This window comes from Phyllobates terribilis, unplaced genomic scaffold, assembly GCF_046119375.1.
Source record: "Phyllobates terribilis strain yellow unplaced genomic scaffold, ASM4611937v1 Scaffold_11__3_contigs__length_659146591, whole genome shotgun sequence".
NCBI classification, from domain to species: domain Eukaryota; kingdom Metazoa; phylum Chordata; class Amphibia; order Anura; family Dendrobatidae; genus Phyllobates; species Phyllobates terribilis.
This window is the reverse complement of record NW_027362771.1, coordinates 341,342,437-341,359,163: the sequence shown is the minus strand read 5'-3', so window position 1 is coordinate 341,359,163 and position 16,727 is coordinate 341,342,437. Positions and strand designations below refer to the sequence as shown.

The 16,727-nt window shown below is 44.9% G+C and overlaps 1 protein-coding gene across 2 annotated transcripts in view; it reads left to right on the top strand.

The window, feature by feature from the left end:
• ICE2 (interactor of little elongation complex ELL subunit 2) overlaps positions 1-16,727 on the top strand; it is a 117,744-nt gene that overhangs the window by 13,478 nt on the left and 87,539 nt on the right. The window contains exon 2 of one of the 2 annotated variants that reach the window (XM_073652802.1): positions 16,163-16,267. The exons of the other annotated variant lie outside the window; for it this stretch is intronic. Within the exon in view, the coding sequence (XP_073508903.1) occupies positions 16,163-16,267 (105 nt within the window). The remainder of the gene's footprint in view (positions 1-16,162; positions 16,268-16,727) is intronic. 2 annotated transcript variants of the gene reach the window in all.

Genomic DNA, 16,727 nt, shown 5'->3' with positions numbered 1-16,727 from the left:
TGACACCTCTGGCTTGATAGGTCTAGAAAAGGATGGAAATCAAGCAGGTGGGAAGGTGCACCTTAATATCTGGCCACTCCATGATGCACCGAGCACCTGTGCTTGGTTTGAACAGTCATTCTGTGCCGACAGTCCCTGTAAGTGGGCTCACCCTGCTATAGTTTGCCACATAAGTGCATGCTAACTGTGATTTAGACACAATGTGAGACTCTGAATGGAAGGGGCATTTGCAAGCGCAAATTTCACCGCATTTTTTTCCTTTGGTGGGGTAGGGAGGTTTGGGGTGGTGGTTGAGTTTCTATTCCAGAGCCTTTTGAGCTACCAGCAACATGGAAGCCTCCAATTTTTCACCGATAGATGACAGACATGAGGGTTTGTCTTCTGCAGGATGAGTTGAAGTTTTTATTGTCACTATTTTGGGGTAAATGAAACAAGGATATAGAGGGCACCACTACAATAATATCCAAAAGTGATGAACACAATGCATGTAAAGACAAATCCAAAACAAAGAAAAGACCTGCAAGAGCTTACCTAAACCTCTAAGGCTGTGTGCCCACGTAGCGTTTTTCAAGCGTATATGCTGCGGAATTTCCGCAGCGTAAACGCTTGAAAAACGCATGTAGATCCGCACCCCATGGTCCCCAATGGCATTCCGCAATGTCAATGCCCATGCTGCGGATTTTTCCGCAGCGTATATGCTGCAGTCAAAAATCCGCAGCATGTTCATTAATTTTGCGGAACCGCTGCGGAATCAATGTGCGGATGGTACCCAAGTCTGGAGGAGAGGAGACTCTCATCCAGACCTGGGTACCAAAGAACCTGTAAAAAAAAGAATAAAATAAAGTTTATACTTATCTTCTGATGTTTTCCCTCCGTCGCGCTGTTGTCTGAAGGACCTGCCACGTCATTGAGTCATGTGACCCACCACATGACTCAATGACGTCACCGCAGGTCCTGCACACAACAGCGTGAGCCGCTCAAGCCTCCGGACGGGGCAGAGAATGCATCAGAAGGTGAGTATAAAGTTTATTTTTTTATTTTTTACCATTCTGAACAAGTTGTCAAGCACTTTTCCAAGTGATGCTTGGAGAAGTGCTTGATAACCCGCATGCGGAAATGCATGCAAAGACGCCTCACAAACGCTTCTACCTGGCGGGAAAACCGCATGTAATATCCGCATGCGATTTTCCCGCCAGGGAGAAGCGTAAAAAATATGCTTCAGGTCCGCAACGTGGGAACATAGCCTAACAATTGCTTTTTATCCGCTCTGGGATTAGGTGTAGTTGGTCTTTATTTAAAACGTCATCATCATACTTACTCTCTAGTTGCATACCTTGTGCTTACGGTTTGTTAAGCTTTTTTTTTTTTTTAATATTACCATATTGTTAGTTGGTTATTATTGTGTAACTGCACCATTGCTATTGGGTTTCGTTTTGGTTCTTTTAATATTCTTTGATATATGTGATTTTGTCCACACCAGGGTATTGGAGGTCTGACACTAGCTTTATTTTGAGAAGGTCAAGGTTCTTTGATCCCCATTATTGTGTTTTTAACTGATTTTAACATTGTTTTTTCTGTCCTTTTGTCTATTTGATCAATAAATTTGTATTTATTCAAGTTGTATCTCCAGCTCTTGCATGTTTTTTCTTTGTTTTGTTTCTATTTTGGAGTAAATAACTTTTTTTTTTTATTGCTTTTAAAGTTCGGTTCACATTTATCCTGTCCTCGGTATTCCCCAACAAATGGGATTCAGACAGAGCCTATTACTATAATGTGGCAGGCAGAGTTACTCTGGACTCCATCTGGCCTCTTTTCTAGTGGTGCTTGTCTTTTTAGAGGTGTATAAAAAGAGTGTTTGACTGCTTATTTGTGGATGCCTTAGGCTATGTGCCCACGTAGCGTTTTTGTAGCTTTTTTACGGCCGCGAAAACGCTTGTAAAACCGTCTGCCATGCAAAGCAATGTGAATTCGGATGTGCCGTGCACATGATGCGCTAATTATCACGCTGAATTCGCATTGAATTGCAAAATGCAGCATGACCATTTCTACCGCGATTACGCCGCAAATTCGCGGCCATTGAGGAACATTGAAACGCAACAAACACGCAGGTATTTGTGGATTTGCTGCGTTTCAATTAAATTCAATGGCCGCGAATTTTCAGCGTAATCGCGGTGCGTGTGGTACCCAGGATGAAGAGGAGACTACAACTCCTCTTCATCCCGGCTACCACGCGGTGAAAAAAAGAAATGAAAAAGTTAAAAATAAAAAAAAACTGTATACTCACCTCTCCGGTCTCCTCCCGGCCGCGTCCTCTCTCTTCGGCATCCCGCGGTGTACTTGCAGGACCTGCGGTGACGTCATTTAGTCAGGTGATGGTCGCGTGACCATCAGCTGACTAAATGACGTCACCGTAGGTCCTGCCAGTACACCGCGGGACGCCGAAGAGAGAGGATCAGCGCCGGAGAGGTGAATATACAGGTTTTTGTATTTTTAACTTTTTAATTCTTTTTTTTTTTTTCTTTTTTTATTATAGATGCCACATTTAAAGCATCTAAGTTGGTCACACAATATAAATCCATGCCGGTTGCATGGATTTATATTGTGTGACCAACTTGACAAGCACTTTTCCAAGTGATGCTCAAAATCGCTTGAAAAAACACATGCGAAAACGCATGTAAAAAACGCATGTAAATCTGCATGCGTTTTTTTTCTGCCAGAGAGAGGCAAAAACGCTCTGCATCAAATCTGCTACGTGGGCACATAGCCTAAAAACACGAGGTAGAAAAAAAACAACAAAATAGCTGGGCTTCAAAACAGGCTGCTGGAGTCCTGTTACTAGTGTAGATAAGGGTAACACCTAACAGAGCCCTTCCTGGTAGCTGGTGGTGGTCATTCATGTGAATCTGCAGTCATAAATGTCTTTATGAAGAAATGATAGAAGGCGCTCACCAGATGGTAAAATCCATCTTCCATATTGTGGTGGACATCAACAGTATACAGAGGCTGGAGAAGCGTGCAAGCAGCGTGACAAACCGGCTACTGCCATTTCACATTTGATTAGACTTCTACAGGCCGAGAAAAAATTTTAGCTTTTGATTACACTTCTGCGGGAAGGAGAAACTGTTTTTCTGGCCTGTAGAAGTGTAATCGAACACGAAATGACCGTAGCTGCTTGCACGCCTTCCCGGCTCCTGTATACTTTTGATGACTACCACAATAAATAAGATGAATTTTACTATCTGGTGAGCGCCTTCTATCATTCCTTCCTGTACAGAAGAAGATAAAATTAACAGAGGTGATGCGGACTCCAAAGTGACTCCATCTGCCTTAGGCTATTTGCGCACGGTCAGGATTTGAAGCACAAATTTTCTGTGCTTTTCCGCATCTCTTTGGCAGGAAAAACGCATGCGGAAATTCTGCCCATTTTTTATGTGTTTTTTTACGTGTTTTTGTACATCAATGAATGGTTTTTGCAGCTAAAAAAAAGTTATTTGGTGGGACATTGCTTAAACCCTTGGATTACCTTCAGAACTTGGGTGAGTATATTGGTAAATTTAAATGATTAAAGAATGTGTCTGTTGTATTTCAAATAAAGCGTTTACTCTTTGTCTGTGTGTTTATTTAACTCTTTACTTTAATTAGGTTTGGCCATGAAAAGTTCTGATTTGTCACGTTGACATCACCAAACAAAAGAGCTAGGTGTCAGCTAATCCCATTCACCCAATCTTCATTAGTATTTCTATTCACATAATTTATGCGGCTACTGTGAGCTGCTATTTTTAGCCTAGGAAGGTGCCATCTGCAAACATGGTCCCTGGCTATAATTAACAGCTCACGGCTGTTTGGTTAGCCGCTACGTCCCCCGATCAGCACTCAGCAGCGCTTTGGACGCAGCACATTTTTGCTGCGTCCAAAACACGGTGTTCTAATGCCGCACTTTTTGTTGCTGCGGGTGAGTTTGGGTACATGGCCATGATCTGGAGCCACTGAGAGTTTGAAGCTGCGTGTTTATACAGCGTCAAATCCGCAGCGTCCAGATGTTACAGCATAGTGGATGGGATCTCTAGAATTCCCATGTCCGCTATGTGTGCATCAGAGGCTGGACACTGACATGTGGTGCGTCTTTCAGGGCCGCAGCATAACAAATCCTCTTGCGGAGTTGCTAGTCTCTGTAACAGAAATTTGACCACTAGAATGTATTGAATGCGGTAAATACGCATGGTTCAGTGAACACATGCGGATTTACCTGCGTTCAATAGAATGAAACGTTTTGGACGCAGCAAAAATATGCGTCCAAAGCGCCGATACGTCCGGATCGTGAAATGAAAAATAAAAAAAATGACGTGGGCTCCCGCGTCATTTTTATGACCAGCAGAGGGAAAGCCGACCGCTGGGGGCTGATATTAGTAGCCGGAGAAGGGACCATTAGCCAACAGTGTTCCCTGGCTATTAATATCAGCCCGCAGCTGTTTGTTTAGCCTTTACTGGGTAGATTACAGGGGGACCCCAGAAAAAAATTGACGTGGGGTCCCCCTATAAAATCTAACCAGCAAAGGCTAAACTAGACAGCTGCACGCTGATATTAATAGCCAGGGAAGGGGCCCTTAATATTAACCCCCTCCGCGGCTATTAATATCATCCCTCAGCTGTCCCAGAAATAGCGCATCCATAAGATGCGCCAAATCTGGCTCTTAGCCTCCGCTCTTCCCAATGCCCTGTAGCGGTGGCGAGTGGGATAATGGGGTTGAGGTTCACGTCAGCCTTGTATTGGCGGCTGACATGAAGCCCAGGTTAGTAATGGAGGGCGTCTATAAGACGCCCCCATGACTAACTGCTTAATAAAATGGTCGCTGCTTTTTCAATAAAAGACACGGCCAGAATAAAGTATTTTAATTAAATAAAAAAACACACGGTTCTACAATTTTTTTTTTATTACCCTCTGTCCTTGAAGCCATCGATCTTCTGAAAAAAACGTAAAATAACAAACAACCATATCCCTCACCTGTCCGCCGTCAACGACGCAGTCCACGTACTGCCAACGATTGTCCCACGGCGATCTGAGTCACTTCTACAGCAGTGACATCAGCAATCACTGATGTCCTTCTGTAGAAGCCAGCAATGTACACTGACAGGGGTGTAAAATCACTCCTGTCAGTGTACATGCTGCTGGAGTGAGGTCACTGTGGTTCATCAGCTGAAGATCAGCCCGGTGAACTTGCCACCATAGGAGCATTCTTCTGAATGTTCTCATGATGAGGTCACGTGAGCATCAGCTGATCGATGACGTCACTGCAGGTCCTGGCAGCCAAGTGTACCGCTGGGGAACATCGTATCGCCGTCGGGGACCAGGAGGACACCGGGGGGGGCGCCGGACAGGGGAGTATAAGTTTTTTTTAATTTATTTTTTACTTTTTTTTTTTTTTTTTTCACAGCGGGCTGGGCAGAGCAGACTACTGCTCCTCCCAGCCACGCTGCTCTCGCTGTTATCAGTGGGAGTGGCAGTCAGATGAGAGGCATTGTAGTCCTCCTCTCCCGACTGAGGTACCACCCGCACCGCGTTTCCAGCATGAATTCACGCCCATTGGCTTTAATTGAAACGCAGCAGATTCGCAAGTATAGATATTATACCTGCGGGTTTGCTGCGGTTCAGTGCAAGTCAATGGGCGCGAATTTGCGGCGGAAACACCCGAACAATGGTCATGCTGCAGTTTTTACCGCAATGGTAATCCAGAACGGAAATTTCCGCATCATGTGCACAGCACATCCGAATTACCGTTGCTATACCTGGCAGCTTTTCCGTGGCAAGAAAACCACCGCGAAAACGCATCAAAAGCACTTCGTGTGCACTTAACCTTTATAATGAATGGTTCCTTTAGAGCAGGAATGTCAAACTCAAATACACAGAGGGCCAAAGCTTGGGGCAAAGTTGTGGGCCAACCTTGATATTTATTATAAAAATGTCTACAATTCAGGAAGTTTTTCCTTGTCAAATATATTGATAAACCTTTTCATATGGAAACAGTCTTAAGCACCTTTCACACGTCTGTGTTTCGAGTACATGTGGTGTCCATTTCCACACGTACCTGAGACACACACACAGCAGATCCATTCAAATGAATGGGTCTATGCACATGTCAGTGTGTTTTCACGGACCATGTCCGTGGGCAAAACACGCTGACATGTCCGTTTTTTCCTCTCAACACTGGCCTCAAAATGTCACGCACACGTGCACAGTGATGACATATGGATGGCATCCATGTGTCAACGTACCGGAGACACACACAGCAGATCCATTCAAATGAATGGGTCTATGCACATGTCGGTGTGTTTTCACGGACCATGTCCGTGGGCAAAACACGCTGACATGTCCGTTTTTTCCTCTCAACACTGGCCTCAAAATGTCACGCACACGTGCACAGTGATGGCGCATGGATGGCATCCTTGTGTCTTCAGTGTGACATGTACCGGTGCCTGGGAATCAGCGGTACAGTTAGCTCTGTTGCTAAGCTCCGGATGTTGCAGGCATCTGTCATCATTGTCCCCTGCTTGCGCTGCGATCAGCATGAGCAAGGGACCATAATGAGAGTAGTATTCGGCTCCCACTGTGTCCTGGTGTAAAAATAATACTAATAAAATAAAAAATTCTTATACCCACCTGTCTGAAGATGTCCACCGCTGTAATCTATCTGACCGCTCAGGCCGAGGAGCTGGGGAGAATGACTCGTTCCAGCGAGCAGGCCGCTGCTCTGTGCTAAGCTCAGTGAGTGACAGGACACCACTCGCTGCAGTGAGTCATGCTCCTCTGTATGAGCGGTCGCATGGATTACAGCGGGGGACATCTTCGGACAGGTGAGTATAAGGATTTTTTATTTTATTATTATTTTTATACCAGGACACAGTGGGAGCAGAATACTACTCTCATCATTGTCCCTTGCTCGCGCTGCGATCAGCATGAGCAAGTGACCATAATGAGAATAGTATTCGGCTCCCACTGTGTCCTGGTGTAAAAATAATACTAATAAAATAAAAAATTCTTATACCCACCTGTCTGAAGATGTCCACCGCTGTAATCTATCTGACCGCTCAGGCCGAGGAGCTGGGGAGAATGACTCGTTCCAGCGAGCAGGCCCCTGCTCTGTGCTAAGCTCAGTGAGTGACAGGACACCACTCGCTGCAGTGAGTCATGCTCCTCTGTGTGAGCGGTCGCATGGATTACAGCGGGGGACATCTTCGGACAGGTGAGTATAAGGATTTTTTATTTTATTATTATTTTTATACCAGGACACAGTGGGAGCAGAATACTACTCTCATCATTGTCCCTTGCTCGCGCTGATCACAGCGCCGGCAGGGAACAATGATGAGGGCAGCGTTCAGCACTTGGGAACAGCGCTAACTGTACCGCTGATTCTCAAGCACCGGTACGTGTGATCATGATGCGGCACACGGGCCGCACTTGTGTGCCACACAGGTGCGCACAGACAAGGATATCTTTGGTACTGTTTTTTGCAGTACCGGAAATATCTGGACGTCTGAAAGACGCCATAAAGTGGTTGTCCCACGAACAAAGTACATTTTAATTAATAGATCTTAGTAAATATTGGAATAATATAATATGTTATGTAAGAGTAGTAAAAAGTATATGGTCCAATGGCCTAATTTAAATATGTAATAACAAAGGATAAAAAACCTTAATAATAATAAAACAGATGATTAAGCATGATGCAAACAAAAGTGCCCCCCAAACACAGTATGATACCCTCACTGTGAATTCCTCCACAGTACCCTCCACACATACAGTATGATGTCCCTTCCCCAAAGTCCCCCCCCCCACCCCCAAGAATTATGATTACCCAACTGTAATCCAGGCACAGCCATGCACACAGCATAATGGACCCCACATAGCGCTCCATACAGTATAATGGCCCCGCATAGCGCTCCATACAGTATAATGGCCCCACATAGCGCTCCATACAGTATAATGACCCCGCATTGCCCTCCATGCAGTATAATCGGCCCCGCATTGCCCTCCATGCAGTATTATGGGCCCCGCATTGCCCTCCATGCAGTATCATGGGCCCCGCATTGCCCTTCTTGCAGTATCATGGGCCCCGCATTGCCCTCCATGCAGTATCATGGGCCCCGCATTGCCCTCCATGCAGTATCATGGGCCCCGCATTGCCCTCCATGCAGTATCATGGACCCCGCATTGCCCTTCATGCAGTATCATGGGCCCCGCATTGCCCTCCATGCAGTATAATGGCCCCACATTGCCCTCCATGCAGTATCATGGGCCCCGCATTGCCCTCCATGCAGTATCATGGGCCCCGCATTGCCCTCCATGCAGTATCATGGGCCCCGCATTGCCCTCCATGCAGTATCAGGGGCCCCGCATTGCCCTCCATGCAGTATCAGGGGCCCCGCATTGCCCTCCATGCAGTATCAGGGGCCCCGCATTGCCCTCCATGCAGTATCAGGGGCCCCGCATTGCCCTCCATGCAGTATCAGGGGCCCCGCATTGCCCTCCATGCAGTATCAGGGGCCCCGCATTGCCCTCCATGCAGTATCAGGGGCCCCGCATTGCCCTCCATGCAGTATCAGGGGCCCCGCATTGCCCTCCATGCAGTATCAGGGGCCCCGCATTGCCCTCCATGCAGTATCAGGGGCCCCGCATTGCCCTCCATGCAGTATCAGGGGCCCCGCATTGCCCTCCATGCAGTATCAGGGGCCCCGCATTGCCCTCCATGCAGTATCAGGGGCCCCGCATTGCCCTCCATGCAGTATCAGGGGCCCCGCATTGCCCTCCATGCAGTATCAGGGGCCCCGCATTGCCCTCCATGCAGTATCAGGGGCCCCGCATTGCCCTCCATGCAGTATCAGGGGCCCCGCATTGCCCTCCATGCAGTATCAGGGGCCCCGCATTGCCCTCCATGCAGTATCAGGGGCCCCGCATTGCCCTCCATGCAGTATCAGGGGCCCCGCATTGCCCTCCATGCAGTATCAGGGGCCCCGCATTGCCCTCCATGCAGTATCAGGGGCCCCGCATTGCCCTCCATGCAGTATCAGGGGCCCCGCATTGCCCTCCATGCAGTATCAGGGGCCCCGCATTGCCCTCCATGCAGTATCAGGGGCCCCGCATTGCCCTCCATGCAGTATCAGGGGCCCCGCATTGCCCTCCATGCAGTATCAGGGGCCCCGCATTGCCCTCCATGCAGTATCAGGGGCCCCGCATTGCCCTCCATGCAGTATCAGGGGCCCCGCATTGCCCTCCATGCAGTATCAGGGGCCCCGCATAGTCATCCATGCAGTATCATGGGCCTCACATTAAAAAAAAAAAAAAAATACCACTCCCCTTCAAAGTGTCTTACGATCCTCTACATGGCGAGCACATTGTAGTGACGTCATTGTGCCCGCGACGCTGACAAGTTAAAGGCAGAGGGGGAATGATGGGAGAGGGTGCATCAGCTAAATCTCCTTCCTCCATCATTGCTTTCAACTGTATCAGCATCCAGGATACCGATACAGTTAAAAGTGTGATACCGGGTGTGGAGGGCCACTTCCGGCGTCGCGGGCTAAATAAACTCAGCCTGCGGGCCAAAGTTTGACGTGTGCTTTAGAGGGTTCTTAAGCTTTCGACATAAACCCTGAGGTAAGTGCTTAATGTAAAGCATCGGATAAATGTGACACTAAACATATTCAAATTTTGGGGAGGCAGAATGAACACATAGCAGTTTAGGAATTTCTTAATTTTCTTTTTTTTTTTTACCCCATTCACCATGCAGTATTAATGTTAAGACAGCGTTCTTCTTCGGGTCAGTACAATTACAGAGATCCCATATATATATTGTTACCGATTCATAAAGACCAGCGATTCTCTCACTGGTTTTGGTGAGAGGGCGGGTGCGAGGCTCCTGATTCATTAAGAGGCGCACTTCTCTTAATGAATCAGGAGCATCTGACGAGTGGTGCCCGCCTCCATGTGCGCCTTGCCACAAATCTTACTCCTGATAATCATGAATTTGACAAGCAGCAGTCGCCAATTAGCTTTTCCCACTTTGACAGAGGTGAGTGAAAAGAGAATGCCAAAAGTCGCAACATTTTAGCCGATCCCCACGTTGCGACTAAATTTTGTACATTTTTACACCAGGATTCTGTCGTAAGCGTTTTAATGAGTTGGGCCCATTATGTTTTGTAACTTTTGCAGAGTAAAACTTGAAAAAGGCTTTTTTTCCCATATAAGTCAAATATTAGGGAAGATATAAAGGGAATCTTTCGCCAAAAAATGACCTATTGTTTAAATCTGGTTATGTTAAATGTAGATTTTAAAAAACGTTAGATTTTTTTTTTTTTCAGCTTCCCTTATAACTTATATTAACCCCTTACAGACATGTGACGTAATAGTGCATCACATGTCATGTGCCGGAGTATGGAACGAACTCATGGGCTAAGCCAGCACCAAATCATTAAGATACCAGCTGTGAAACACAGCTGACATCTCTCTATAAGAGCTCTTTCACACGTCCGTGTTTCCAGTACGTGTGGTGACAGTTTCCACACATACTGGAGACACTGACACACGCAGACCCATTTAAATGAATAAGTCTATGCACATGTCAGTGTGTTTCCACGGACACACGTGTGCTTCACAGGCTGACATGTCCTTGTTTTTGCGGATGCACTGTCCAAAATAAAACATCCCACACGGATAACATCCGTGTGTCATCCATATCACACGTGCAATCAGCACCAGCAGGGACAATGATGAGGGTAGTAGTATCTGCTCCCGCAGTGTCCACCTGTAAAAATAAGAATAAAATAATAAAATTCATATACTCACCTGTCTGGAGATGTCCCCCGCTGTAATCCATGTGACCGATCATAAGAGGAGCCGGGGAGAATGAGCTGCTCCGGAGCTGCGTTCAGTGAGTGACAGGACACCGCTCCTGAGCTCAGCTCAGCTCCGGGGCCCTCTCGATGCAGCGGCTCATTCTCCCCGGCTCCTCTGCTGATCCCTCACATGGATTACAGTGGGGGACACCTAGGACAGGCGAGTATAGGGATTCTGTTATTTTATTCTTATTTTTACACAGGGACACTGTGAGAGCAAACTACTACTACCCTCATCATTGTCCCTGGTGGTGCTGATCGCAGTGTTCAGCACCCGGCGCTTGGCAACAGTGCTAACTGTAGGACTGATTCCCAGGCGTCGGTCCATGTGATCCTAATGCGGCAGCGATGCCAGTCATAGCGTTCAATGGGTTGTCATGGCAACCATTGAGCCAGCTAAAAGAGAATGGGATCTAAACATCTTTCAAGAGCAAATTCTCCCCAGATCTCAATCCCATTGAGACTCTGTGATAAACCCCAAAAAGTAGGTGGACAAACAAAAACATAGTTGTGATAAACTCCACGCCCTGATTAGATAACAATGGGTTGTCATCAGTTAGGATTTGGCCCAAATGCTGAGATCCAGCTGCCAGGATAAATTCCAGAAATCTAGAAAAATAAGGGTGAACACTGGAAATATTGATTCTTTACATAAACTTTATGAATTTGTTAATAAAAGTGTAAAAACTTGTGAAATGCTTATAATTGTACGTCAGTAACCATATAAATATCTGACTAATCTTGAAACACTGAAACAACAAAGTTGATAAAAAAAAAAACTACATTTGTGTCTATCAAAACTTACATAAAATATGTACTTTTTTGGTATAATAACTTCTTTTAATTATTATTTTATATATATATATATGCAGTACAGACCAAAAGTTTGGACACGCCTTCTTATTTAAAGATTTTTCTGTATTTTCATGACTTTGAAAATTGTACATTCACACTGAAGGCATCAAAACTATGAATTAACACATGTGGAATTATATACTTAACAAAAAAGTGTGAAACAACTGAAAATATGTCTTATATTCTAGGTTCTTCAAAGTAGCCACCTTTTGCTTTGATGACTGCTTTGCACACTCTTGGCATTCTCTTGATGAGCTTCAAGAGGTAGTAACTGGAAATGGTTTTCACTTCACAGGTGTGCCCTGTCAGGTTTAATAAGTGGGATTTCTTGCCTTATAAATGGGGTTGGGACCATCAGTTGTGTTGTGCAGAAGTCTGGTGGATAGTCCTACTGAATAGACTATTAGAATTTGTATTATGGCAAGAAAAAAGCAGCTAAGTAACGAAAAACGAGTGGCCATCATTACTTTAAGAAATGAAGGTCAGTCAGTGTGAAAAATTGGGCAAACTTTGAAAGTGTCCCCAAGTGCAGTTGCAAAAACCTTCAAGCACCACAAAGAAACTGGCTCACATGAGGACCGCCCCAGGAAAGGAAGACCAAGAGTCACCTCTGCTTCTGAGGATAAGTTTATCCGAGTCACCAGCCTCAGAATTCACAGGTTAACAGCAGCTCAGATTAGAGAGCAGGTCAATGCCACACAGAGTTCTAGCAGCAGACACATCTCTATAACAACTGTTAAGAGGAGACTTTGTGGAGCAGGCCTTCATGGTAAAATAGCTGCTAGGAAACCACTGCTAAGGACAGGCAACAAGCAGAAGAGACTTGTTTGGGCTAAAGAACACAAGGAATGGACATTAGACCAGTGGAAATCTGTGCTTTGGTCTGATGAGTCCAAATTTGAGATCTTTGGTTCCAACCACCGTGTCTTTGTGCGACGTAGAAAAGGTGAACGGATGGACTCTACATGCCTGGTTCCCATCGTGAAGCATGGAGGAGGAGGTGTGATGGTGTGGGGGTGCTTTGCTGGTGACACTGTTGGGGATTTATTCAAAATTGAAGGCATATTGAACCAGCATGGCTACCACAGCATCTTGCAGCGGCATGCTATTCCATCCGGTTTGCGTTTAGTTGGACTATCATTTATTTTTCAACAAGACAATGACCCCAAACACACCTCCAGGCTGTGTAAGGGATATTTGACCAAGAAGGAGAGTGATGGGGTGCTACGCCAGATGACCTGGCCTCCACAGTCACCAGACCTGAACCCAATCGAGATGGTTTGGGGTGAGCTGGACCGCAGAGTGAAGGCAAAAGGGCCAACAAGTGCTAAGCATCTCTGGGAACTCCTTCAAGATTGTTGGAATACCATTTCCGGTGACTACCTCTTGAAGCTCATCAAGAGAATGCCAAGAGTGTGCAAAGCAGTCATCAAAGCAAAAGGTGGCTACTTTGAAGAACCTAGAATATAAGACATATTTTCAGTTGTTTCACACTATTTTGTTAAGTATATAATTCCACATGTGTTAATTCATAGTTTTGATGCCTTCAGTGTGAATGTACAATTTTCATAGTCATGAAAATACAGAAAAATCTTTAAATGAGAAGGTGTCTCCAAACTTTTGGTCTGTACTGTATATATTTTTACAATTATTTTTTTTTAACTTTTTTAAAATTTTCTTACATAGTCTCTATGGGACTTTCACTTTCAGCACTCTGCTGTTAAAAAGCATTGCAATTCACGAGCACTGCAATGCTTTATAACTATCAGTGCTGCACTGACACAAACTTCTTAGACCATGCTCTGCGCACGGTCTAACAAGCTTGCCATAGCCTGGTGACCCCGATGTCGCCATGACTACCTCGGGTCACCATGGCAACGATCGGGTCATCGCGATGATGTTGCGGGGGCACCGATCGGAGGGGAGAGGGAACCCCCTCCCTCTCCCTGTCTTCTACATGTTGCGATCGGCGCCGCTCCTGGCAGTGAGAGTCGAGTGTCAGGTGAACACCTGGCAGTGATGACGCGCACAGAGCTCCTGTCCTTCCCAACCAGGACGTATGGATACTTCCAAGGTTGTAAAGGGGTTAAAGCTCTATCACACATATTCACACAATCAAGTAACTATACCATCTTGTCTTGGCCAAAACTCATCTGCAATGGACTAAGGTAAAATGGAAACCTATTCTGTGGTCAAAGGAATCAAAATTTGAAATTCTTCAAGGACACCACAGATGCTGGGTCCTGTGGACTAAAGCTGGATATTCCCTCTCCTTTTATCAGCACACAGTTCAGAAGCCTTTAGCTCTGATGGCATGGGTTTGCATTAGTGCCTATGGCATGGGCAGTTTACACATCCGAAAAGGCACAATCAATGGTGAATATTATATAGAGGTTTGAGAGCATCATATGCTCCCATACAGACAGCATCTCTTTAAGGAAGACCTTGTATATTTCATCAAGGCAATGCTAAACCACATACTACAACCATCACAACAGCATGTGCCAACGTGAGATGTGTTCTTGCCATCAATTTTTAAATGAGTTAATTTTTACAAATGAAACAAAAAAAGTGTAACTTTCACCTTCTGATCTGTGATCTACAGTGGGTACAGAAAATATTCAGACCCCTTTAAATTTTTCACTCTTTGTTTCATTGCAGTCATTTGGTAAATTCAAAAAAGTTCATTTTTTTTCTCATTAAAGTACATTCTGCACCCCAACTTAACTGAAAAAAACAGAAATGTAGAAATTTTTGCAAATTTATTAAAAAAGAAAAACTGAAATATCACATGATCATAAGTATTCAGACCTTTTGCTCAGTATTGAGTAGAAGCACCCTTTTGGGCTAGTACAGCCATGAGTCGTCTTAGGAATGATGCTACAAGTTTTTCGCACCTGGATTTGGGGATCCTCTACCATTCTTCCTTGCAGATCCTCTCCAGTTCCGTCAGATTGGATGGTGAACGTTGGTGGACAGACATTTTCAGGTCTCTCCAGAGATGCTCAATTGGGTTTAGTTCAGGGCTCTGGCTGGGCCCGTCAAGAATGGTCACAGAGTTGTTCTGAAGCCACTCCTTTGTTATTTTAGCTGTATGCTTAGGGTCATTGTCTTGTTGGAAGGTGAACCTTCGGCCAAGTCTGAGGTCCAGAGCACTCTGGAAGAGGTTTTCATCCAGGATATCTCTGTACTTGGCCGCATTCATGTTTCCTTCAATTGCAACCAGTCGTCCTGTCCCTGCAGCTGAAAAACACCCCCATAGCATTATGCTGCCACCACCATGTTTCACTGTTGGGATTGTATTGAGCAGGTGATGAGCAGTGCCTGGTTTTCGCCACACATACCGCTTAGAATTATCACGAAAAAATTCTATCTTGGTCACATCAGACCAGAGAATCTTATTAATCAGAATCTGGGAGTCCTTCATGTGTTTTTGTGCAAACTCTATGCGGGCTTTCATATGTCTTGCACTGAGGAGAGGCTTCCGTCGGGCCACTCCGCCATAAAGGCCCGACTGGTGGAGGGCTGCAGTGATAGTTGACTTTGTGGATCTCTCTCCCATCTCCCTACTGCATCTCTGGAACTCAGCCACAGTGATCTTGGGGTTCTTCTTTACCTCTCTCACCAAAGCTCTTCTCCCACGATTGCTCAGTTTGGCTGGACGGACAGGTCTAGGAAGACTTCTGGTGGTCCCAAACTTCTTCCATTTAAGGATTATGGAGGCCACTATGCTCTTAGGAACCTTGAGTCATGTAGAAATTCTTTTGTAACCTTGGCCAGATCTGTGCCTTGCCACAATTCTGTCTCTGAGCTCCTTGGGCAGTTCCTTTGAGCGCATGATTCTCATTTGGTCTGACATGCACTCTGAGCTGTGAGGTCTTATATAGACAGGTGTGTGCCTTTCCAAATCAAGTCCAATGAAGGAGTAGAACCATCTCAAGGAGGATCACAAGGAAATGGACAGCATGTGACTTAAATATGAGTGTTTGACAAAAGGGTCTGAATACTTATGACCATGTGATATTTGTTTTTGTTTTTTAATACATTTGCAAAAATTTCTACATTTCTGTTCTTTTTCAGTCAAGATGGGGTGCAGAGTGTAGTTTAATGAGAAAAAAAATGAACTTTTTAGAATTTACCAAATGGCTGCAATGAAACAAAGAGTGAAACATTTAAAAGAGTCTGAATACTTTCCATACCCACTGTATGTTCCGTTGTAATAAACCATGGCAATGAGATTTCCAAATCCTAATATCCTTTTCGGAAAATCTTTGAAGCTGCATATTAAAAAACAAAACAAACAAAAAAAACCTGTAAAGCTTATCTCCGATATAGAAAATGTAGAACTAGATGCTGGTATCCAGATACCTGCAATGTTCATTTAAAACTTTTGTATTCATTACTTTTTGTCTCTTCTCTGCAGGGATATTGAACCTTGCAATGGCAGAAGCTGTTTCTTCACACATGAGTCTTATGAGAAATATTGCTTGGGTCCAACACTGGCTGAATTGTTGCTCCTCTCCAGCAAGTAAAACTCTTTTACTTATGTCCAAATAGAATGTTCTTAAAGTGAACCTGACAGCTGATACATTCTGCCTGATCCACAGACAGTATACAGTACAGACCAAAAGTTTGGACACACCTTCTCATTTAAAGATTTTTCTGTATTTTCATGACTTTGAAAATTGTACATTCACACTGAAGGCATCAAAACTATGAATTAACACATGTGGAATTATATACTTAACAAAAAAGTGTGAAACAACTGAAAATATGTCTTATATTCTAGGTTCTTCAAAGTAGCCACCTTTTGCTTTGATGACTTCTTTCTCACTCTTGGCATTCTCTTGATGAGCTTCAAGAGGTAGTCACCGAAAATGGTTTTCACTTCACAGGTGTGCCCTGTCAGGTTTAATAAGTGGGATTTCTTGCCTTATAAATATGGTTGGGACCATCAGTTGTGTTGTGCAGTAGTCAGGTGGATACAC